At 38.2% G+C, this 26892-nt stretch overlaps 1 protein-coding gene across 4 annotated transcripts in view; it reads left to right on the top strand.

The window, feature by feature from the left end:
• LOC125413224 (leukocyte surface antigen CD47-like) overlaps positions 1–26892 on the top strand; it is a 65309-nt gene that overhangs the window by 12575 nt on the left and 25842 nt on the right. For all 4 annotated transcript variants that reach the window (XM_087897268.1, XM_087897261.1, XM_087897264.1 and 1 more), the window contains exon 3: positions 11138–11230. In XM_087897268.1, coding sequence (XP_087753394.1) covers positions 11138–11230 — 93 coding nt within the window. The remainder of the gene's footprint in view (positions 1–11137; positions 11231–26892) is intronic.

The following is a 26892-nucleotide window of genomic DNA, read 5'->3' as shown; positions in this document are numbered from 1 at the left end:
CACATATAAACAAATATGTGCTGTATTTGTCTTTCAGAGACTGGGATACCTCACGCAGTATGATTTATTTTCTAGTTCTATCCATTTTTCTCCAAATTTCATGCATTTTTATTGTTTTTATTGAGATATATTTTTTTCTCTTCTCCTCTCACTTTTTCCCCATCTCTTTCTAACCTCTCCCATGATTGCTAGTCTCCCAATATACTCTGGATATCTCGTCTTTTTCTACTTCTCATATAGATTAGATCAATGTATGTCTTTCTGAGGATCCTCTTGTCTAGGCTCTCTGAGTTTGTAAATTTTAGGCTGCTTTTTTTGCCTTATTTCTAAAAGCCACTTATGTGTGAGTACATATTATATTTTCTTTCTGTGTTTGGGATACCTCACTCAATAGGATGTTTTCTACATATATCATCTGCCTTTAAATTTCAAATGTCATGATTTTTTTCCACTCTGTAGGACTCCATTATGTAAATGTACCACATTTTCTTTATCCATTATCAGATGTGATTTTTTTAATGGCTGAATACTAGTCCATTGTTTGAATGTACTATGTTTTATTCATCCATTCTCCTGTTCAGAGAAATATACATTTTTTTTCAATTTCTGGCTATTATGAATATAGCACCAATGAACATGTTTGAGCAAGTAAGTGTTTCTATGTCAGAAAGGAGAATTCTTGGGTATATGTCCAAGATTGGGATAACTGAATCTTGAGATAGATCAACTTCTGATCTTACTGAGGAAATACCATAGGACTTTCCATAGCAGTTGTGTGAGTTGGCAACTCTGCCCTTCAATGCAAGAGTGTTCTTTTTAGTACACATACTCACCATGGTGTGCTTTCACTTGCTATGCTGTCCTTTGCTACTCTGACAGTAAAGAACTTAAGAGAACATAAGCTAAGTCACTGCCATATAAGAACTTCTAAAAATGCCCACAAATTTGACAGCTCAGCCAGACCATAATTCAAATATGAGTGTGTGTGGTATGTGTGTGTACATAAACTCAAGAGAGGCATACTACTTGATAGAAGTGGGGTATGTGTGTGTACATAAACTGAAGAGAGGCATACTACTTGATAGAAGTGGGGTACTGGCATCACCAAACTTCCCAATGGTCTTAATGTCTGAAAAGTTTCACCAATTAACACTGCCACATTGGGGAACACACTTCCCTCACAGAAACCCTTGGAAGACTAACCACATCCAAACCACCACAGGAGGCAAAACCTATTAAGAGTCAAAAGACCCCAAATCCTAGTGTGTTTTGACTAAAGCTAATGTATTAATATTTGCTGAAATGTGTGTGCCTTAAACTGCCCCCTTCAAAGTGAACTAGGAAAGTTTCAATTAACAATTTGTAATGTATTGAAAGTGGCTATTGTGATGGTGAATATACAAGAGGATTTCCAAATTACTTTTAGTGTCAAGTCATTGTCACAAAAATAAAACCGAACAAATGTAACCGGACTGATAGGAATGAAGATATTTGAAGAGATGATTTTGCTAGCCCCCCTCCAAGTTGGATGTCAGATTCTCAAAACAATGGATCCCAAGAAACTGAAATTTCCCCCCAAAACTCTCATAATTGGGGGGGGGGCTGAAGTGTGTTGCCACCTTGCAGGAGTGGCTGCGGAGCTGACAATGACAGGTGATGGGCTGAAACACACCTCAACATTGACAAGAATTATTTAGTTAAGAATACTCCTGGCCCTTTACATAAACTGAAACCTCCTGTCAGTATTAGCAAGATGGACTGGGGATAAGGATTATAGGAAATCTGTATTTATCCCCTTTCTTAATGTAACCACACAGAACAAAATTTCCTCTGTTTTTCTATGTTAATTGCTCTCCAGTGAAAGTGGCTTCCTGACTGAGGTCAGGCAAGCCTACCTTAAATTTTCTTATCCCCAATGCTGACACTGCAGAGGGTAGAGCAAAGTCCTGTTTTGAGGGACTTCACTAAAACCTGCCTGTATTTTATCACAAGAGGCCAAGATCTTGCCACTCATGGCCTTCTGCCCCTAAAACCATGTGAAGGTACAGAGGTGGTGTTCTTTGCACTTGCATTCTTTGGACCCAGCAAGCCCTGTGTTGCTCCCCTCCAACCTCTCTTCCCCAGCCAGTTCAGGTTTACAGATCTGCAGTTACCCCTGAGTGGGGTGTGGACAGGGCAAGACGCTCTAGCCCTTCTCTCATGTTTTGCTGTATGAAATGGATATGCAGGACCCACAGAAAAAATGACTGCTAAAAGTGAGACTATCCTTCATGGTTTCTGCTTCATGAAGGAATCTGCCAGACATTCTGCAGGACACAGAAAAAAGTTACTGACAAACTGCCAGTATAGGTGGAAATGTCTTTGATATTTCCTGCTTCATGGAAATGTCTCCCGGATACTATGGACCTGTAAGCTGAAGATGGGTGCCCCAATGTTATAAAAGAACTTAACTTTGGGTGACTTTCCAGGTATGTCTCTGTCAATTCTAGAGTTTTGGAAGTTGCTTACAATGTACTTCTTGTTTACTTAGGCAGTATTATATTCATCTGCAGTCTTTGATGGAGTTAAAAAGTAGATAGTTATAGTTTTCCTTAGTTATGATAAAAGATAAAGTAGATACAAATACTGTAACTATAATTCTTGCTTGATAGCTGCTTTGTTGTATGTAATCTTGCTGTGTTAAAATTAAAAACTTCCTTTCTATTTAGACAGAAAAGAGGAAGTGATATGGGATTCCTCTTGGCATTCTGTGAATACCATTGGTTAGTAAAAAAACTACTTTGAGTTTATTGTTGCACTGAATAGGGCATGGTAGGAATTCCAAGCAGATAGATGCAGGTAGAGAGAAGGTAGAGTCAATGAGATGCCATGTAGCCACTAAAGGAGAAAGACACCAGTGGGAGCCTGCTGGAAACATGTCAGTAGGCCATGACCTTGTGGTGATGCATGGATTAGTAAAGATAGGTTAAATTAAGATAGGTAAATAAAATTAACAATACACATAAGTAATTGTCTGAGCAGTGTTTTAATTAATACAATTTCTCTGTGCTTCTTTGTTTCTGGGAGGCTGGGAAACAAATGAGCAATCTCTACCTATGATGGTTTTATTTCTTGTTGTGTAGCTTATTTCTATAACCACATCAAAAGGACTTCTGACCTTAATGCCTTTTTAAAGCTCTATTTAGAATCTACAGTCATAATGCTAATGTGAATGTTGGCAAGGATTTCAGAACTTCTGCTCTAGGTGGGAACAGTATAGTTCCAATTAATCAACAAGCTATTTTTCTAGCTTTTTATCCTTTATTGTTTCAAAATGTCTACTATCATATTGGGATCAGGGGCTTATATTAATTATGCATTTTCAAAATCATTTATAATTGGGAATCGGATCTTAGTAGCTAAACTTCCTATACACCAGCAAATTTTTCATATTCATGATCTTATCAATTACTTCAAGAGTTCAACTGGCCTCTTTTTTAAAACTGATACTTGTTTTTATATGATCTACAGAATCAAATAAGCATCCAGTCAGTTTCTGTGGTTGGAAGCTCTCTAAAAATTCCACTTGTGCTGTAAACAATCCTTTTAATTGGGGATTTATTGGGGTTTTTTTGCAACCATTTTTTACTAGAAATAGAGTTCAATGAAGTACTCTTCTGAATAAAATTTAAATGGTGCGGGACTTTTTTGGACAATACTTATTTGTTATAAGAGCTATATTTATACATCCTGATACCTTCCAAGATTTTTGGCATTAGACGCCTGTCATGGTTAGTTTCATGTCAGTTTGACCCAAGTTAGTATCATATGGTAGAGAGACTTTCAGTTGATAAATACTTCTATAAGGTTTTTCTCTGGGCAAAGTTTGCAATGCAGTTTCTTGATTAATGGTTGATGTGGGAAGGGTAAGCTCACTGAGGACTTGCCACCCTGAGCAGGTAGTCCCAAATGGTGTGTGAAAACAAACATAATAAACCAGGAGAAGCAAACCATTATTAAATAGCACTTCTCCATGGCCTCTGCTTCAGTGCCTGCCTCCAAGTTCCTACCTTGACTTCATATGCTGACTTCCTTAGAGATAGAGTGTGACCTGAGAGATAGAAGATGTAAGAGGAAATATACCCTTCTCTCTACAAGGTACTTTTGGTCATGGTGTTTTATAACAGCAATAGAAACCTTAAGGGAAAGCCTATTTGACTATGTTGTGGTTTGACTTTTTTCCCCTTCATTTTGAATGCAAGCATAAATGAGCAGCAGGCATTATTCATTAGAAATCAACAACTGGCAATTTCTCATTGCTTTTGAACATCAGGACTGATAGCAGAGACAATGCAGGACCGTTTTGTATGTCATTCTTACCAGTTCATGATGCAACACTCTAGAAAGCAGAAGGCTTGTATCATAAAACATTTTTTTATATTTCATGATTTCCTAACTTGAAAAAGGAATGTCAATGTATCAGGCCCCCAGTTCTTAGTCAGAAAATTGAGAATATCATCTACAGCAAAGGAAGAGCTGAATTATACAGAGCATCTCCTCTCATTGACAAAGGTTTTTTTTTTTTTTTTTTTTTTTTTTTTAGTAAAATGTAATAGTTGCTAAGGTGGGCACTCTGGATTCAATGAAGACTCAGAAGTCACTTTTGATTTCATAGATGTCATGAAGTCTTTTTTTGTCACTTGTGGGCCTTAGTGAGCTTCTGAGGTGCCATTAAAATGTCCCTTTTTATGCCTCTGTTTTGTAGTATAATCTACTTTCTTCTAGCAATTTCATGTTTTGTATTTAAATCCTTAAACTATTTGGCATTAAGTTTTATACACAGTGAAACAGAAATCCTACTTCCATTCCATATGAGAATATACAGTTTCCCCAGCCCAGCACCATTTGCTGAAGAGGATACTTTTTCCCCAATATGCATCTTTTTTTAGAGACCTCCAAATTAATTTCAACAGTTGTTACACTTCTCTATATAATACTTTTCCCCAAACTCCATAAAAGTAGTTGGAGTTGCATGAGTTTGTTTTAAAATATTCAAATAAGCTATAGGCATATGAAAAAATGGTTAGAACAATGAACTATCAAGAAATCCAAGTCAAAACCATTATAAATTATTACCGCACTCTAATTAGGGTGGCAGTTATCTAAAAATGAATTGCTATCAAAGCTGTGGCATAAAGGAAGCCCTTACAAACTGTTAGTGTGAATCTAAACTAGTACATTCATTGTGGAAACAATGCACGTTCCCTAAAACATTGCAAGTAGATTTACCACATTACACACCAATGCTAGTGTTGTATATATAAAACTATGTCACATCTTTCATGGCTGCTATGACTAATCCTGTAAGATTGATGGCTTCATTTGTGATTACATTTCTAGGGAGGTTTGGATGACTGGAAGATTCACCATAGCTGTGTACAGTGTCATTCCAGGGGCTGACATTCTGGGTTGAATAAAAGAAAGAATGACAACTGAGTACCAGTACTTCTTGCTGTCTGTTTCTAACTGAAGTATGTATAGATCCTTTGCAGTGGCATTGCCATGCCTCTACTGCCATCCAATAGTGCACTCTTAAACTGAGAACCAAGAGAAACAAGGAACTGAGCTATGAGTTTAAATGAATATCATTAGGAGTCATTTCATCACAACACTTTTTTCTTTTAGATCAGTGTTATTTGGATTTACTTTATGTCCCTAAGTCTAGTCAAGTTTTTGATCACTCAAGCATTGTAGGGTATTTGGATTGTCAGAAGCTGGCTAGAAATATTTCAGAGGAAAAGAATTTTAGTATGTTGCCTAGAGATTGTTCTTGTGATATTTTGGTGAAGTATGTGGCTGCTTTTTTCTCTAGTCTGAAGAATCTGCCTAAAGTGAAAGTGAAGAGATTTACTCTAATTCCATTGGCAGAGGAAATCTCAAAACAGCCTTGTATAGACTCTGTCATGAGCTTATTAGTGGTAATGCTAATGAAGATATTTAATGAGAAGAGGCAAGCTAAGCAAATGCAAATACAAAATATACTGATTGAGAAAAGGGCACCAGGAAGTAATAAGATAAATCCTGTGTTCAAGTAGATAAATAAATTAATAAGTGGAATAAAGGGCTGGAGAGATGGCTCAGCAGTTAAGCGCATTGGCTGCTTGATGTGGGATGTCCTTTTGTATATGTGTTGTTTTTATCAGTTAATGAATAAAGCTACTTTGGTCAGTGACTTAGCAGATTAAAGACAGGAAGGCAACATATTGATTAAGAGCAATTGGTTAATTTGAGATGTAAGACCTAGCTAGGAATATTCCTTGACCAAACAGTGTTGTAATTAATATAGTTTCTGTGTGGTGATTTTGGTTTGGGTGGCTGGGAAATGACAGCGTAAGCACTCTCTACATATGGCAACCAATGGTCAGTAATGTACATCCATATAAAGCCTAAGAAAGCTTTTAAAAGGGTTTTGAGACACACAAAAATGTGAGACAATTGCACATTTTGGTAGCTGCATATTTTCACATATGTTTTGTTTGCTGGTGGAAAGAAGAGACATGGCTCCTTTAAGAGGTTTCCTGACTCAGCCTTAGCAGCAAACACTGATGAGCTCCTTTAAGAAACAGCTTCCTGGTTCATGCTGGTAGTATGAATAGCTCTGGCTCTTTCAGGAGGTCTTGCTATAGAGCATTAAAATGGGGTTTACAAGTTGCTTACTGTTGATATCGACCCTAGAGCTGGGGCTATGAGCATGGACATGCCTCTACCATATTAGATGGGGCAGAGCCAACAACTAAAACTGCAGTTAGTCATAGGCTTAGCATTTTAAAAAGCACTCCTGGTCAAAAAGGATTACAGATCCACAATAATGACAGATTTAGAAAACTAAATGCTTCTAAATAGGCCACAGTACGTTTGATACATATGCATGGGCTTAGGACAAAGAGGATAAAAGATGGATAGAGTCACAGATAAAAAGAATAATTTAAGTATGTTAAACTGAAGTTCTTAAAAGAAAAAATAGAATGAAAGATCATAATATGCCATGAAAAGACAAAAAATGCACGAAGAATCTGGATTATGTGTATTATTGTGTTTTCCTTGAATTTTCGATAGCAAAGAGACATTTGATTCTGGAGGCTGATAAGCTAAATCAACACACATTTGAAAGGTATCTTGACTTCAAAATTTGAGTCTAAAAATATGTTACTTTGGAAAAGAGGTTCTGCTTTTGTTTCCACAGAGGATGGAAACCTGTGAATTCCTTCTAGGCTAATATGGTTTGATGGAACAATGATGTGGGATTCCCCTCTGTATGCTGTGAATATGTTTTACTAACAATGGTTAATAAAAGAAACTGTTTCACCCTATAGAAAGGAAGAATATAGCCAGGCTAGAAAACATATATAATATATTATATATCATTTATATATAAGATAGACTCATATCTTTACACTCACAAAGATATAAGAAATGAGAATAGGCTGAGTCATTGGGAGATGCCATGTAACCACTGATAGAGCCGCTAGAAGTTTGCCAGTAGGCCTGACCTCTTGGAAAAATATTAAATCATGGAAATGGGTTAACTTAAGATGTAAGAGCCAGCTAGAAATATGCTTATGCTATTGGCCAAACATTATTGCAATTAATACAGCTTCTGCATGGTTAGTTCTGGTCTGGGAAACTGGGAAAGAATGAGCAGTCTCCACCTATAAAACAAGATCCCCTGAAAAGTCTCTATGAACCCTACAAATACTTTGTCCAACAAAAAGCAAGAAGCTGTTGGGAGAAAACTACACCCAGTTCCCAAAATGATTGTTTATAAATATTTTTTCTCATTTAAAAGGGGCTGAGTATAAAACATTAATAGTCAATCACTTTCTATGAAAAAAATTGGTGGGGGAATATGCTATGGAATTTAATACTTTACATTGGTATGGATTTTGGTTTATTGATACAAATTAAAAATCAATTTTGTTATTATACACACACACACACACTACACATATATTTTTTGGGGCAAAGAATTTGTAGGGTTCACAAAGACCTTTAAGGGATTCTTATTCTATAGGTAGAGACTGTCATTCATTCCCAGTACAGTGTGTATGTATATTGTATGTGTAACAAAATTGTAATTATATATATGCATATATATATTTACCTACATACACTCACACACGCACACAGACAAAAGATTTTTTTATAAAGAAATCAGAAATACACACTGGAAAAAAGGCAGCATCTTCAACAAATGATGCTGGTCAAACTGGATGTTAATATGTAGAAGAATCCAGATGGATCTTTATTTATCACCCTGCACAAATCTCAAGTCTAAGTGGATCAAAGACCTCAGCATAAAACCAGATACACTAAATCTGATAGAAGAGAAAGTAGGGAATAACCTTGATTGCATTGGCACAGGAGGCAACTTTCTGAACAGAAAACCAGTAGCATAGGCACTAACATCATCCATAAAGTTTCTATATAGTAATAGAAAGTATATCGCAAAATGGCAGCCTACAGAATAAGAAGGATTTTTTTTACCCTTTCCTCCATAGACAATAGAGGACTAATATCCAGACTATATAAAGAATTCAAGATACTAGATATCAAAAAATACCCAAATAATCCAGTTATAAATGTGGTACAGATCTAAACAGAGATTTCACAATAGAAGAATTGCAAATGAGTGAGAAACATTTAAGGAAGTGTTCAACATTTTTAGTTGTCAGGGGAATGCAAATCAAAACTAGTTTGAGATTCTATCTTGCACTTATGTGAGTAGCTAAGATCTATGATAATACAAGTGATAGCTCATATTGATGAGGATGTGGAACAAGGGGAGCACTCATTCATTTCTGGTTGGAGTACAAACTTATACAGCCACTGTGGAAATTAATATGGCAGTTACTCAGGAAATTAGGAATCAATCTAACTCAAGAGCCAGCTATACCACTCTTGGGCATATGTCCAAAGGAAACTCCATTTTACCACAAGGACATTTGTTCAACCATGTTCATAGATAGCTTTATTCATAATAATAGTTCACAATATTATTTTACTTATAATAATTGGAAACTCAAAACAACCTAGATGCTCCTCAATAGAAGAATGGATAAAGAAACTATGATACATTTACACAATGAAGTATTACTCAGTTAATAACAGTTAAAAAACTGACATCATGAAATTTTCAGGCAAATGGATGGAACTAAAAAAAAATTATCCTGAGTGAGGTAACCCAGATCCAGGAAGGCAATACAGCATGTACTAACTTATAAGTGGATATTACTTGTTAAGTAAATGATAAGCAGGCTAAAATCTGTAGACACAGAGAAGTTAATCAAAGAGGAAGGGTCTACGCACCCATGGATCTTTCTGGGAATGGGAAATATAATAGATTTTACATGTGGACTGCAGACAGTTGGGAACTGGAGCAGGAAGGATCAGGTGGGAATAGGGGGAGATAGGAATGAAGGAAAGAGTGCAGGGAAAGACAACTAGAATTTGGGGCATTTAGTAGAATGTAGAAACCTAGTGTAGTGGAAACTTCTTGGATCTATGGTGATCCTAATGAGGACTCCTAGTAATGGGAGATGTGGAGCATCATCTGGCCATCTCTTATAGTCAGACAAGACTTCCAGTTGCAGGTTGTGGTTACATTCAGTTTAAGTTGTTGACCAAGAGGGGTTCCATCAAAATCCACTAATATCCCAGGTTGATGTTAAGAAAAAGGGTGGTTCTCTGCAAACTGACAGTGGGGCCACATTGCCAAGGACAGCATCCAATCAACTCATTATGTCAAACTGGTGACAACTTGGAGCCTTCATTCCTATGTTCTAGTCTCTTTGGTATGGGAATGTATTCTGCACATTAGCAAAAAAGAAACATGAACACCAACCCAACGACAAAAATCTTTAACCTCACTACGTCCAGCATGTAAAATTTGCTAAGGCAATGATGTCACAAATTTGAGGGAGTAACTAGCAAATGCCTTATTTGACTTAAGGTCCACACTATGAGAAGGAACTCATACCCAATACTGCCTGGATAACTAAGAGCTAGATAGCTCAAGGAATTTGAGTCAAAGCCAAACACAACAGTCAAAACAACAATAAACAAAAAAAAAGCCAAAATGATTCCTAATGATATTCTGCTACACTCATAGATCAGAGCCTTACCTAGCATCGTCAGAAAGACTTTCCTCAGGAACAGAGGAGAAATAGAGTCTTACCACTCAATACTATGTGAAAAAAATCTAAATTGGAGATCTCTACCAAATCCCCTCAAAGCATAGTAAAATCCTATGGAAGAGATGGCAGAAAAAATGTGAGAGCCAGAGGGGATGGAGAATACCAGGAGAACACAGTCCTCTGTATCAACTACACAAGGCACAATATAAAGTCACAGAGACTGAGATCACCAGTTCAGGGCCTACATAGGTCTTCACCAGGTCTTCTGTGTATATACTATAGCTTCCTTTTTAATATTTTTATGGGACTGCTGACCATGAAAATAAATGGGTCTCTGATTCTCTTGTCTGCTCTTAGGACTCTTTCCCATCTGTTTGGTTTTCATGTTCAATCTTACTATGAAAGTTTTTGCTTCATCTTATTATATTTTATTTTGTTAGCTTTGAATGTTATCTCTTTGAAGCCTGGTATTTCCTAATGAGAGACAGAAAGGGAGTGGGTCTGAAGATCAGGGGAGAAGAGGAGGAGCTGGGATGAGTAGAGGGAAAGGAAACTTTAATCAGAATATATTACAGGAAAAAAGTATATGTTTTCAATAATAAAAAGAAGAGACAACTTTGCTGTCAACCCTTTAGGTATATTATCTATGTTAACAGATTGTGAGTCAAAATAGGTTTTCAGGCCTGGAAGTGTGGTGAGATCATGTTCTCCACAGTTGGACTGCCCTTCTACAGATTGAGGATGGTGAGATAAACTCACGTAACCAGATCATTGGACATACTAAATAAGTTTGTTATTACATGAGCACATAATATGTTAAATTTGTTTTGCATATAAATGTATATAAATGGTAGCTACAGTTTTTAATATATTAATCTTCCATCTGTATAATAAAAATATACTTAAGACTGTTAATATTTTTAATTCAGTAATACTAACTGTGATTTTTGTTTCTTTCTTCTTAGGGACTTCATGGTTCCCTTTAAGTGAAAATATTCTCATAATTGTTTTCCCATTTCTGACTTTACTTCTCTTCTGGGCACAGTTTGCTGTTTTAAGTAAGTGTTTACCTCTAATTTTCATTTATATTTTAGTGATAAAACTTTTATTTCTACGAGTCCTGAAGTGAAATGCTATGTAATTCAGTTGCATTAGGAAAAGACAAATTGTGATAAATAAGAATATGTACATGGTTTGAATAGTAAGATTCTTCATGAATTATATAATATCCCTGATATATTGCTACTGTTGAATTCATAAGAAAATAATTTCTTGTATTTTTAAGAAAATCTTTTTTAAGAGAATGCTGTAAATACTGTTTAGACCATCTAAAACTCCTGTAGTACTGTCTTATTAACAAATGCAATTTTAATTGGTGAATAGAAAGTTGCAGGCAAAGTGATGTGAAGACAGAATCCAAGGCTCTGGGGCCCAGGAAAGTCCCTTGTTTCTCGATTGGTACCATCATTCAGTGTTTTATTTCCTGAAGCATCCAAGGCAAGCTGTACTTTGTTATCTTGCTTTGGCAGCCATGTAACTAAATCTGTAAGGGTGAAACTCGATGCTGTATTGTGTGTGTGTGTGTGTGTGTGTGTGTGTGTGTGTGTGTGTGTGTGTGTGTAGTTTGAAATTGTCAACACAAGCTGATATAGTTTGAATGTAAAATGTGCTCCATAGACTCATATATTTGAACACTTGGTTCCCAGTTTAGGCAATTTTTTTAGTAGGTTGTGGCACATTTACATGGGTTGTGGCTCTTACTTGGACAAAGTGGACTAGGGCAGCTGTTATAAGCTAGTCCAACTTTCTGGTTCACCTTTGCTTCCAGCTCTGTCTAGAAGTGAAGAAGTGACCTCACTCTCCACTCACAGCCAATGAGAGCTGCCCCCACAGCCACCCTTCTCTTGCAAGATAGAGTGTCCCCTCTGTCCAAGAGCCAAAATGAATCCTCCTTCCCATAAGTTGCTTCATGTCAAGCATAGATAGAAATAGAAAAATGGTTTTTTTCTAAGACTGACTCATTTTATATGATGAACTCTAGTTGTATATATCTACTTTTCTGAAGATGACATAATTCCATTTCTCCTTATGGAGAACTCTGTTATAAGAACTCTATCACATACATAGGCCCCATTTCCTAATCCATTCATCTGCTAATGGACATGACCTTTGTAACACTGTGATAAACACAGACACGCAAGCACCTCTGTGAATAGTTGATGCAGGGTCTAGTAGGCATGTATTTTAAAGAGATGGATGGAACTTTGTTTATATGGTGTATGCTGTTACATCTGTGAAGATTCTCCAAGGTCATATGCATTGTGGCTGGACCTAGTTATAATCCACCAGCAGCATTCTGTTTTCCTAGCAACAGCATTGGAACTGGAGTAAATGGAAACTCCATGTTGATTTTTATTTGAATTTCCCTGCAATGTTGAAGATCATACCATATATTTCTAGTCTTTTATATTTCACCTTTGGGGAACCACATATCTCATTAGTTCCTTAGTGATTGGGATGCTTGAATTCTTCTTGTTTCATGATCAAGTTCCTCCAATATTGTATATATAACTTAAAGAAGTCTTTCTCCCATACTTAGACTGCCTTCTAATTCAGTTGTTTCATTTATTATATAAAAGGAATTCTGATATTCTTCTTTTTTATTTTATTTTTTATTAAAAGAAAACAATCTTTCTCATTATACATACCAATCCAAGTTCCCACTCCTTTCCCTCCAACCATTCCCTCCACATACTCCACCCCCACCCAACCATCATCCACTCTACAGAAAAGGTAAAGTCCACTGCCTTAGGGAAGGTCCAAGGCCCTCCCTACTATATCTAGGCTGTGAAAGGTATCCATTCAAAGAGAATAAGTTCTCTAACAGTCAGCACAAGCAGTAGAAACAAATCCTGGTGCTACTACCAGTGGTCCCTCAGTCTACCCAACCATGCAACTGTCAAGCATATTAAGAGCAACAAGTATGGACCTATGCATGTTCCTTCCATGTCTGGCTGGAGTTGGTGAGCTCCCATTAGCTCAGGTAGACTGTTTCAGTGGGTGAAACATCATGGCCTTGACCTCTTTGCTCATATTTCCACCCCTCCCACTCTTCATTTGGACTTTGGGAGCTCAGTCCAGTGCTGCAAGGCAGGTCTCTGCCTCTGTTTACATCAGTTGCTAGATGAAGGCTCTATAGTGGTATTTAAGATATTCATCAATCTGACTACCGGGCAAGGTCAATTTGGGCACCCTCTCTTCTATAGCTTAAGGTTTAAGTTTGGGTCATCCTTGGGAATTACTCTAGAGCCAGCTTTTTTTTTGCTAGCTCCATAATGGCTCCCTCAATCAAAATATCTCTTTCCTTGCTCTCATCTTTGTCTGTTGCAAAAAAGGTGTCCACTTGTTCATCCTAGCTGCCAAGCTAGCTTTGCCCTGAAATAACCACACAGAAACTATATTCATTAAATTACTGCTTGGCCCATTAGCTCTAACTTCTTATTGGCTAACTCTTACATCTTAGTTTAGCCCATTTCTATTAATCTGTGTATTGCCATGTGGCAGTGGCTTACTGGCTAAGCTTCTGCAGCATGCCTTACTCTGGCAGCAGATCCATGGTATCTCTTTGACTGTGCTTTCATCCTCCCAGAATTCAGTTCCATTTTCCCCACCTACCTAAGTCCTTCCCTATCAACAGGCCAAGCATTTTTTTATTTATTAATGGTAATCACAACATACAGACAGGAGGACCTCCTACATCATCTGTCCTTCCTCCATCTCAACTATCCCATTCCCTCAAGTTCTCCTCCCTGTAGTGAAGAGGTGAGCAGGCCTGCTTCCTGTCCTGCCCAGTACCCCACAGCTGGCATACCCCAAAGAAAATCACACAGGGATCTCTATAAGTTATAAAACTGATTGGCCCATTAGCTCAGGCTTCTTATTAGTTCTTGTAACTTATATTAACCCATTATTCTGATCTATGTTAGCCATATGGCTTGGTACCTTTTTCAGCCGTCAGCTCACATGTTGCTTCTTCGGTGATCTGGGCAGGAATGGCGGAGGGAGCTTCCTGTTTCCAAGAATTCTCCTGATCTCATTGCATCACCTCTACTTCTTGTCTGGTTTTCCGGTCTATACTTCCTGCCTGGCCAATCAGCATTTATTTAAAATGTGATTGACAGATTACAGACAATTCACCTGCACCATTTCCCCCTCTTTTTTGTTAACAAAGGAAAATATCTATAGTCCATTTTGGGGGGAATGTGGGCATAGTATCCCAGGCTACTTCCATCTGGTTGAGGGTGCTGATAATCTTATGGGGATGTAAAGAAAATTTAGAATTATCATCAAGTCCTGACTGGAGCATCCTGTGAGACCTGATCATCTCAGGCAGCATCTTGAATCCATTCTGGATGTAGAACTCAGACATCTGGACCATCTGTTCCTACCGTTTCTCAGGTGGTCTTCCTTGATCAAACTGGATTTTTCTTAACTCAGAATAAATCCAGAGTCTCTTGTTTTCTGTGGAAACAAAAGCAAAATCTCTTCTCCAAAGAAATATAATTTTTGACTTAAATTTTGAAGCCAAGGTATTTTCAAAATACCTATCTTGGATTAATTCAGCAGCATTTATAAGCAAATATCTTTTAGCAGCTGTTGCTCCTTCCTTGGCATTCAAGCAATTCAAAGAGAACATAATAACATACAGTATCAAGATTCTCTGTGTATTTTCCATCTTTATGTGGCATTATTTAAACCTCTATTTCTATTATTTTTACTCTTACTTTTTGAGGCAGGTTCTCTCTATATCTTTGTCCTGGAATAACTCTGTAGAAAAGGCTGTTCTTGAACTCATAGAGATCCACTTGTCTCGGCATCTCAAGTGCTGGGATTAAAGGTGTGTGCTACCACACCTTAAAGTCACAGAGGTCAATCTACCTCTGCCTCCCAAGTGTTGGGATTAAAGGTGTGTACCACCACACCCAACTACCCTCTTTCTTCCTTTTTTACTTTTAAGAACTTAAACCTTTAGCCTGTATATATTTTTAACACACTGTAAACCATTTAGAGGTTTTCTTCATCTTTGAATCTCTCTTTACTGTATATTTTTCTTTTTCTAATCACATGATCCTTTATGGAGAGGATAAAGTCATGGCTTTGACAGCAAGATCCAGCCCATTCCTTAGTTTTCTAACCTCATGGCAGAGGTACCACTGGAGCCATTTTTATTGCCACAACTCTGTGGCATTTCAAGGTCCCTACCAGCAAGCAAGCTACAGCATTCTGCTCACAGACCACACTCAGTTGGACTGCTTGCCTGAAAGAGTCAGAATTTGCCCTGGCAGGACAGCCCAGAAAGCAGGCATTTTATAACAGCACAGGTTTTTTCCTGCTATGGCTGAAAACTGAAAAGCGTGTGGTCAGCTTTTCATTAACACCATTTAAGTATTTTGCAGCAGGACCTCTTAAAAGAGCTGCAAGGTTTTATAGCTAAAGCTGAGTCAGGAAGCCTCTCTTAGATGAGAGTGCTTGCTTGCCTCTAGCAAGCAGAGCAGAACTGGGAAATTGCTGCTACTAAGAAAGCATGCTTTATTCTACTCTTTCCCCACCTTTCTCAGGCTTTATGTGAATGCAGTTATCCATGTGGGCACCATCTGTAACATGGGGTCCGGCATGTTGGGGTTTCTGTCCCACCTGGTTCCCCAAGAAGCCGGCAAGCCCCCAAAGAAAATCACACAGAGATCTCTATAAGTTATAAAACTGATTGACCCTTTAGCTCAGGCTTCTTGTTAACTCTTATAGTTTATATTGACCCATTATTCTGATCTATGTTAGTCATATGGCTTGGTACCTTTTTCAGCTGTCAGCTCACATGCTGCTTCTTCAGTGATCTGGGCAGGAATGGCAGAGGGAGCTTCCTGCTTCCCAGAATATTCCTGTTTTCATCGCCCTGCCTCTACTTCCTGTCTGGTTGACCCACCTATACCTCCTTCCTGGCCAATCAGCATTTATTTAAAACATGATTGACAGATTACAGAAAATTTTTCCACACCACCTCCCCTTCTCCCTTCGCTTCCCTTTTCACTCTCCCTTCTCCCCCCATGCCCATGCTCCCAATTTTGTCAGGTGATCTTGCCTATTTCAACTTTTCCTGTATATATGTGTGTGTGTATGTATGTATATATATATATATATATATATATATATATATATATATATATATATATGGCTTAACTTGTTACTTAGCTTCTTTTTGGATCATAAACTATAGGCTAATATTCTTTCTTTATACCTAGCATACACTTATGAGGGATTACATACTATATTCATCATTTGGGGTCTGGGTTACCTCACTTAGGATGGTGTTTTCTAGTTCCATTCATTTATACACAAATTTCAAAATGTCATTGATTTTACTGCTGAGTAGTACTCTAATGAGTAAATTCTTGGGAATGTTGAATAGATACGGAGAGAGTGGACAGCCTTGTCTTCTTCCTGATTTAGTGGAATCACTTTGATTTTCTCTACATTTAATTTGATGTTGATTACCGGCTTTCTGTACATTGATTTTATTATATTTAAATATATTCCTTGTTTCCCTGATATCTCCTAGATCTTTATCATGAAGGAGTTTTGGATTTTGTGAAATGATTTTTCAGAATCTAATGAGATGATAATATAATCTTTTCTGTCTCTTCAATTTATTTTTTTATTTTTTTTCATTTTTTCCATTAAAAAATTTACACTTCCTCCCCTCCTCCCATTCCCTTCCCACTCCCCCACTCACCCTCTTTCCTTCCCCTCCCTCCTTCAGAGAGAGCAGGGAACCCTGTCCTGTTTGAAGTCCAAGGCCCTCCCCCCTATATCCAGGCCTAGGAAGCTTTGCATCCAAATAGATTAGAGTCCCAAAAAGCCAGTACATGCAGTAGAAACAAGTCCCAGTGCCATTATCAATGGCTTCACAGTCAGCCCCCATTTTCAGCCACATTCAGAGAGTTCAGTTTGATCGCATGCTTACTCAGTCCTGGTCCAGCTGGATTTGGTAAGTTCCCATTAGAACAGGCACACTATCTTAGTGTGTGGACCAACCCCTTGCAGTACAGACTTCCTTGCTCATCTTCTCTCTCCTTCTGCTCTTCAACTGGACCTTGGGAGCTCAGTCCATTGCTCTGATGAGGGTCTCTGTCTCTATCTCCATCCATAGCCAGATGAAGTTCAATCTGGATTGATCGCCTCAGCACATAAATAGGGACTCCTGGTAGTACAAGGACCCTGCAGACAAAAAGGCTCTTCAGGTTATTTATGTGGTGAATTACAATGACAGATTTTCATATGTTGAAACATCCCTACATCGCTGGGAAGAAGCCTACTTGGTCATGGTGGATGATATCTTTTGTGTTCTTGGATTTATTTCCCAGTATTTTATTGAGAATTTTTGCATCTATGTTTATGAGTGTGATTGGTCTGTAATTCTCCTCCTTGTTTGAATCTTTGTGTGCTTTCAGTACCAGGGTAACTGTAGCCTCATAAAAAGAGTTAGTCAGTGTTCCTTCTGTTTCTATTATGTGGAACACTTTGAGGAGTATAGGTATTTGCTCTTCTTGGAAGTTCTGGAAGAATTCTGCACTAAAACCATTTGACCCTAGGCTGTTTGGTGAGGGGGATAAGAGGCTTTTGATAACAGCTTCTATTTCCATGCAGTTTATAGGCTTATTAAAATTGTTTACCTTGTCTTGATTTAATTTTGGTATATGGTATCTATTGAGAAAATTTTCCATTTCTTTTATATTTTCCAATTTTGTGGAGTATAGGTTTTTGTAGTATGATTCTCTGGACTTCTTCGGTGTCTGTTACTATGCCCCCCTTTCCATTTGTGATTTTGTTATCTTGAATGCTCTCTCTCTCTCTGTCTTTTGATTAGTGTGGGTAAGGGTTTGTCTATCTTGTTAATTTTCTCAAAGAACCAGTTTTGTCTCATTGATTCTTATATTGTTTTCTTTGTTTCTATTTTATTGATTCAAGCCCTCAATTTGATTATTTCCTGTCTTCTACTCCTCTTGGGTTGATGTAGGTGGGTCTTCTTTCTATGTGTTGCTTTCATTGGTTAATTAATAAAGAAACTGCTTGGCCTGATATGTCAGAAAATAGATGGGTGGTGTAGACAGAACAGAATGCTGGGAGAAAAAAGCAGTGTCGGCCAGAGACAGATAGCCGCCCACCATGAAGGTGCTAGGTCAGACCTGCTGAATCTTTCCCAGTAAGCCATGACCTCGTGGTGCTACACAGACTATTTGAAATGGGTTGAGTTAGCCAATAAGAGGCTAGAACTAATGGGCCAGGAAGTGTTTAAAAGAATACAGTTTCCATGTAATTATTTTGGGGGTAAGCTAGCTGGGATCAAGATGGGAATGCATTCCACAACTCCTTTATGTAACATTGGGTGAGTCTGCTTTTTTTTGTTCTAAAGCCTTAAGGTGTGCTCTTAAATCACTAGTGTGAATTTTCACTACTTTTTTTAGGTAGACACTTATTGCTATGAACTTTCCTATTAGCACTGCTTTCATAATGTCCTACAGGTTTGGGGACATTGTGCCTTCATTTTTGTTGAATGCTAGGAAGTCTTTAATTCCTTCCTTCCTTCCTTCCTTCCTTCCTTCCTTTCTTTCTTTCTTTCTTTCTTTCTTTCTTTCTTTCTTTCTTGACCCAGTGGTGGTTCAATAGTTCACTGTTCAATTTCCATGAGTTTGTGGTCTTTCTGAGAGTAGTGTTGTTGTAAAATTCTAATTTTAAACAATGGCGATCCAGTAAGATACAAGGAATTACTCCATTTTTTGTATCTGTTGAGGTTTGCTTTGTTACTGAGTATGTGGTCAATTTTAGAGAAGGGTCCATGAGGTACTGAGAAGAAGTTATATTCTTCTGTGTTTGGGTGGAATGTTCAGTAGATGTCTGTTAAGTCATCTTTTGAGTCATGACATATGTTAGTTCACTAATTTCTCTGTTAGGTTTCTGTCTACTCGACCTGTCTATTGGTGAGAGGGGAGTGTTGAAGTCACCTACTATTCATGTGTGGTGTTTGATGTACAATTTAAGCTGTAGTAATGTTTCTTTTACATATGTGGGTGCTTTTGTATTGGGGGCATAGATGTTCAGGATTGAGACTTCATCTTTATGGATTGTTCCTGTTATGAGTATAAAGTGTCCTTCTCCATCTCTTCTAAATGATTTTAGTTTGAAGTCTATTTTGTTAAAAACTAGGATAGCTACACCCACTTGTGTCTTAGGTCCATTTGATTGGATAATGTTTTCCCAACCCTTTCCTCTGAGGTAATGTCTGTCTTTGATGTTGAGGTGTATGTTTTCTACATAGCAGAAGGCTGGATCCTGTTCATATTCGTTCTCTCAGTCTGTGTCTTTTTATAGGTGAATTGAGTCCATTGATATTAAGAAATATTAATAACCAGTGCTTGTTATTTCCTGTTACCATTTGGTGATAGTGTGTGTGTGTGTGTGTGTGTGTGTGTGTGTGTGTGTGTGTGTGATTCCATTTCTTGGGATTTGCTGGTGGGAGGTTATCTGTTGCCTGTCTTATTGTGGGTGCAGTAAGTATATTTGGGTTGGAGTTTTCCTTCTAGTACTTTCTATAAGGTTGCTTTTGTGGATACTTACTCTTTAAATCTGGTTTTGTCATGGATGATCTTGTTTTCTCCATTGATACTGATTGAAAGTTTTTCCTGGGTATTATAGTCTGGGTTTGCAACCATGATCTCTTAGTGTCTGCGAGCACATCTGCCCAGGACGTTCTGGCTTTAATGGTTTCCATTGAGAAGTCAGGTGTAATTTTAAAAGGTCTACCTTTATATGTTATTTATCCTTTTTTCTTTGCAGTTCTTAATATTCTTTATTATTCTGTATGTTTTGCATTTTGATTATTATATATCTAGGGGACTTTTTTTATCCAGTGTATTTGGTGTTCTGTAAGCTTCTTATACCTTCATAGCGATACCCTTCTTCAGGTTGGGAAAGTTTTCTTCTATGATTTTGTTGAATGTATTTTCTGTGCCTTTGAGCTGCAGTTCTCCTTCTACTATCCCTATTATTCTTAGGTTTGGTCTCTCCGTGGTGTCTCAGATTTCCTGGATGTTTGGGTTAAGAATTTGTTGAATTAATGTTTTCTTTGACCAATGAATCAATTCCCTCTATATTATCTTCCACACCTGACAGTCTCTCTTTCATCTCTTGTATTCTTGGTTATGCTTGCCTCTATAGTTCTTGTTCATTTACACAGATTTCCACATCCAGATCTCCTTTGGTTTGTGTTTTCTTTATTGCTCCTATTTCATTCATGAACTGTTTGCTTCACCTCTTTGATTGTTTTTTCTTGGTTATCTTGGGATTCTTTGTGGGATTTATTAATTTCTACCAATTTTTGTTTGCCTTTTTATTCGTCTTTAAGGAAATTTTTAATTTCCTCTTTAAAGGTCATCTTCATGATGTTACATTTAAAATAGTTTTATTCTGCTTCTTCAAGGGTAGGATGATCAAGTCTTTCTGTTATGTGACCACTGGGTTCTGGTATTATCATGCTGCCCTTTATGTTGTTGGGTGAATACTTGCAATGGTGCCTACCCAACATTTCCTTTCATTGATGCTGGTCATGTCCTTGCATCTTGGTCTAATCATTGCAGTGACTGCATCTTTGGAGGCTTTTCTTGGTTTGCACTGTACTGTCAATATCTGTGTCTCAGAAAGTCACTGAGGTCTCTCTTAACCTGCTCTCTTGGTCTGCTCTCCTTGTTTACTCTTTTGGTCCACTCTGTGCTGTCACAGTTTGTGCTTTAGAGTTCCTCCCTTGGTCCTCTCTCTTAGTCTTCTGTCTATTGCAGCAGGCTGTATTTCAGAGTTCCACTGAGGTTTCCAGAGGATAGGTGAGTTTGGAGGCATGGTGGAATTTATAACTAGCAGGGTCAGGTGGATAGTGAGGTATTATGGCATCCTACATGTATGAAACTCTCCTGCTTCCTGTCTAGAGAAGCCAAAGCAGGTGGGGAAAGGGCCAGAGTTTTGGCCCACTATGGAAGGCATAGAGAGTGGGGTGTCTTGCCAGGTGGATAATCACTCACTTCTTTTTTTTTTGAAAGTAAATTTTATTAAATTATAAAAGTTTCCATTTCCGCCCCTCTTCCCAACACCCTCCCACTCCCCCCACTCCTTCTCCTCCTCCCTCTTCGTCCCTTAGGGCAGTAAGGGTTTCCTGCCCTGTGGGAAGTTCAAGTTCCTCCCCCCTCCCTCCAGGTCCAGGAAGGTGAGTATCCAAACAGACTGGATCCCCAAAATCCAGTATATGCAGAGGAAACAGGTCCCAGTATCATAGTCAATGGCTTTTCAGAAAGGCTTCGGGCCAGCCACATTCAGAGAATCCGGCCAAATTCCGAGAATCTGGTTAGATCACGTCCTCGTTCAGTCCCAGTCCAACTGGCCTTGGTAAACTCTCATTAGATCCGTTCCCTTGTATCAGTGGGTGATAGCATCCCTCGCAGTCCTGATTTCGTTTTTCATGTTCTTCCTCCTTCTGCTCCTAATTTGGACCTTGGGGGGCTCAGTCCGGTGCTCCAATGTGGGTCTCCGTCTGTATCGCCGTCCTTCGCCAGATGAAGGATCTATGGTGATAAGCAAAATATACATCAGTATGGTTATGGGCCACGGCCGATTCAGGCACCCTCTCCTCTGTCCAGAGAACAATCTGGGGGATCTCTCCTTGGACCTGGGATCCCATATATTATCAAGTCTCCTGTAAACATTAAAATGACTCCCTTAGTTGAAATATATTCTTCCCTGATCCCATATTCATCCTTCCTCCCTCCCCCCCCATACCAGGCCACCGAGCTTTCCCCATTCCTCCCCTACTCCCTTCTCTCTAACCCTCTCCCCTTCCATTAACCCTCCCACCCCCCCATGCACCCGAGATTACCTGGGACTCTTGTCCATATCCTACCTCCTGGCAGATAGCTAAATAATCTTCATCAGGTTCATCTTCTTATTTAGCTTCTCTAGAATCATGAATAATAGGCTCAAAGACCTTTAATTATGGTTAGAATCCACTTATGAGTGAATACATACCGTGTTCCTCTTTTTGGGTCTGGCTTACCTCACTCAGTAAAGCGTTTTCTATTTCCATCCATTTGCATGCAAAATTCAAGATGTCATTGTTTTTTACCGCTGAGTAAAACTCTAATGTGTATATGTTCCACACCTTTATTAACCATTCTTCTATTGAGGGGCACCTAGGCTGTTTCCAGGTTCTGGCTATTACAAATAGTGCTGCTATGAACATAGTAGAACAAATGCTTTTGTAGTATGTTAGGGAACCTCAAGGGTATATTCCCAAGAGTGGAATTGCTGGGTCCTGAGGGAGGTTGACTCCCAGTTTCCTGAGAAACCACCACACTGATTTCCACAGTGGCTGCACGAGTTTGCATTCCCACCAACAATGGATGAGTGTTCCCCTCACCCCACATCCTCTCCAGCATAGGCTATCATTGGTGTTTTTGACTTTAGCTATTCTGACAGGTGTAAGATGGTATCTCAAAGTGGTTTTGATTTGCTTTTCCCTGATCGCTAAGGAGGTTGAGCATGACCTTAAGTGTCTTCTGGCCATTCGAAGTTCATCTGTTGTGAATTCTCTGTTAAGTTCAGAACCCCATTTTTTAATTGGGTTAATTAGAGTTTTAGTGTCTAGTTTCTTGAGTTCTTTGTATATTTTGGAGATCATACCTTTGTCTGATGAGGGGTTGGTGAAGATCTTCTCCCAGTCAGAAGGCAGCCTTTTTGTCCTACTGACAGTGTCCTTTGCTTTACAGAAGCTTCTCAGTTTCAGTAGATCCCATTTTTTCATTGTTTCTCTTATTGTCTGTGCTACTGGGGTCCTACTTAGGAAGAGGCCTCCTGTGCCTATATCTTGTAGACTACTTCCCACTTTCTCTTCTGTCAGGTTCAAAGTGGACGGATTAATGTTGATGTCTTTAATCCATTTGGACTTGATTTTTGTGCATGGTGATAGATATGGATCTACTTTCATTTTTTTACAGGTTGACATCCAGTTATGCCAGCACCATTTGTTAAAGATGCTTTCCTTCTTCCATTGTATACCTTTAGCTCCCTTGTCGAAAATTAGGTGTTCATAAGTTTGTGGGTTAATATCTGGGTCTTCTATTCGATTCCATAGGTCGACTTCTCTGTTCTTATGCCTATACCAAGCTGTTTTCAATACTGTAGCTCTATAATAGAGTTTGAAGTCAGGGATGGTAATGCCTCCAGAAGTTCTTTTATTGTATAAATTGTTTTGGCTATCCTGGGTTTTTTGTTTTGCCATATAAACTTGATTATTGTTCTCTCAAGGTCTGTGAAGAAGTTTGATGGGATTTTGATGGGGATTGCATTGAATCTATAGATTGCTTTTGGTAGAATTGCCATTTTTACTATGTTGATTCTCCCAATCCAAGAGCAGGGGAGGTCTTTCCATTTTCTGGTATCCTCCTCAATTTCTTTCTTCAAAGACTTAACGTTCTTGTCAAATAGGTCTTTCACTTCCTTGGTTAGAGTAACCCCAAGATATTTTATGCTATCTGTGGCTATCATGAAAGGTGATGTTTCTCTGATTTCCCTCTCTCCTTCTTTATCCTTTGTGTATAGGAGGGCCACTGATTTTTTGGAGTTGATCTTGTATCCTGCCACGTTACTAAAGGTGTTTATCAGCTGTAGGAGTTCTTTCGTAGAGTTTTTGGGGTCACTTATGTAAACTATCATATCATCAGCAAATAACGAAAGTTTAACTTCATCCTTTCCAATACGATTCCCCTTGATCTCCTTATGTTGTCTTATTGCTATTGCTAGAACTTCAAGCACTATATTGAAGAGGTATGGAGAGAGTGGACAGCCTTGTCGCATTCCTGATTTTAGTGGAAAGGCTTTGAGTTTCTCTCCATTCAGTTTGATGTTAGCTGTCGGTTTGCTGTATATTGCTTTTATTATATTTAGGTATGATCCTTGTATCCCCAGTCTCTCCAACACCTTTATCATAAATGGGTGTTGAATTTTGTCAAATGCTTTCTCAGCATCTAGTGAGATGATCATATGGTTTTTTTCTTTCAGTTTATTTATATGATAGATTACATTGATAGATTTGCGTATGTTGAACCAGCCCTGCATCTCTGGAATGAAGCCGACTTGATCATAATGGATAATTTTTCTAATGTGTTCTTGGATTCGGTTTGCCAGTATTTTATTGAGAATGTTCGTGTCGATGTTCATGAGTGAGATTGGCCTGTCATTCTCTTTCTTGGTTGTGTCTTTGTGTGGTTTTGGTATTAGGGTAACTGTAGCTTCATAAAAGGAGTTAGGCAATGACTCTTCTGTTTCTATATTGTGGAATACGTTAAGGAGTATAGGTATTAGCTCTTCTTGGAAGTTCTGGTAGAATTCTGCATTGAAACCATCTGGTCCTGGGCTTTTTTTGGTCGGGAGGTTTTTGATAACAGCTTCTAATTCTTCGTGACTAACAGGTCTGTTTAGATTGTTCATCTGTTCTTGGTTCAACTTTGGTATATGGTACTTATCTAAAAAAATGTCCATTTCTTTTACATTTTCCAACTTTGTGGCATATAAACTTTCATAGTAAGATCTAATGATTCTCTGAATTTCCTCTGTGTCTGTGGTTATGTCCCCCTTTTCATTTCTGATCTTATTAAGCATGTTCTCTCTCTGCCGTTTGATTAATTTGGATAGGGGTTTGTCAATCTTGTTGATTTTCTCCAAGAACCAGCTTTTTGATTCATTGATTCTTTGGATTGTTTTCTCTCTTTCTATTTTGTTGATTTCAGCCCTCAGTTTGATTATTTCCAGTCTTCTAGACCTCCTGGGTGAATCAGCTTCTTTTTTTTCTAGATCTTTCAAGTGTGTTGTTAAGTCTCCAATGTGTGCTTTCTCCGCTTTCTTTAATTGGGCACTTAGTGCTATGAACTTTCCTCTTAGCACTGCTTTCATAGTGTCCCATAGGTTTGAGTATGTTGTGTCTTTGTTTTCATTAAATTCAAGGAAGAGTTTAATTTCTTTCTTTATTTCTTCCTTGACCCAGGGGGTGATTTAGTAGTTGACTGTTCAGTTTCCATGAGTTTGTTGGCTTCCTGGGGGAAGCATTGTTGTTGAATTCTAATTTTAGTCCATGGTGATCTGACAAGACACAGGTAGTTACTAATATTTTTTTGTATCTGTGGAAGTTTGCTTTGTTACCGAGTATGTGGTCAATTTTCGAGAAGGTTCCATGAGCTGCAGAGAAAAAGGTATATTCTTTCCTATTTGGGTGGAGTGTTCTATAGATGTCTGTTAAGTCCATTTGATTCAATACCTCCAATAAATCTCTCAATTCTCTGTTTGGTTTCTGTCTGATTGACCTGTCCATTGGTGAGAGAGGAGTGTTGAAGTCTCCTACTATTAGTGTGTGTGGTTTGATGACTGCCTTGAGTTCTAGAAGAGTTTCTTTTACATATGTGGGTGCCTTTATTTTAGGAGCATAGATATTCAGGATTGAGACTTCCTCCTGATGAATTGTTCCAGTTATGAGTATGAAATGTCCATCTCCATTTCTTCTGATTGATTTTAGTTTGAAGTTGATTTTGTTAGATATTAGAATGGCCACACCCGCTTGTTTCTTAGGTCCATTTGCTTGGAAAACCTTTTCCCAACCCTTACTCTGAGTAGGTGTCTGTCTTTGTGTTTGAGGTGTGTTTCTTGTAGACAGCAGAATGTTGGATCCTGTTTTCGTATCCAATCTCTAAGTCTGTGCCTCTTTATAGGTGAATTGAGTCCATTGATATTAAGTGATATTAATGACCAGTGGTTGTTGACTCCGGTCATTTTTTTTTTTTAGGTAGTAGAGTGTATGTGTTTTTCTTCTTTGATTTGTCCTTGTGAAGGGTCGCTAGATGTCTGAGTTATTGTAGGCCGTGTTGGGAATGTTGGATTCCTTGGGTAGTGATTTTCCTTCTAATATTCTCTGTAAGGCTGGATTAGTAGCTACGTATTGTTTAAATTTGTTTTTATCCTGGAATATTTTGTTTTCTCCGTTGACAGTGAACAATAGCTTGGCTGGGTATAGTAGTCTGGGTTTGCATCCATGGTTTCTTAGTTTCTGCAGTACCTCTATCCAGGATCTTCTGGCTTTCATGGTTTCCATAGAGAAATCCGGTGTAAGCCTGATAGGTTTACCTTTATAAGTTACTTGACCTTTTTCCTTTGCAGCTCTTAAAATTTTTTTCTTTAGTATGTATGTTTTGTGTTTTGATTATTATATGGCTAGGGGATTTTTTTTCTGATCCAATCTATTCGGTGTTCTGTATGCTTCTTGAACCTTCATAGGAATATCGTTCTTTAGGTTGGGAAAGTTTTCTTCTATAATTTTATTGAATATATTTTCTGGGCCTTTGATCTGCAGTTCTTCTCCTTCTTCAATCCCTATTATTCTTAGATTTGGTTTTTTTATTGTGTCCCAGATTTCCTGAATGTTTTGTGAAGAGAATTTGTTGGATTTGCCGTTTTCTTTGACCAGAGTATTTATTTTCTCTATGGTATCTTCAGATTCTGAGATTCGTTCTTCTATCTCTTGTATTCTATTGGTTATGCTTGATTCTGTAGTCTCTGTTCGTTTACCTAGGTTTTCCATATC

Source organism: Myodes glareolus, chromosome 2 (genome assembly GCF_982192425.1).
Source record: "Myodes glareolus chromosome 2, mMyoGla1.1, whole genome shotgun sequence".
Taxonomy (NCBI): domain Eukaryota; kingdom Metazoa; phylum Chordata; class Mammalia; order Rodentia; family Cricetidae; genus Myodes; species Myodes glareolus.
The sequence above is the reverse complement of the archived record's forward strand: the minus strand, read 5'-3'. Positions and strand labels throughout refer to the sequence as shown.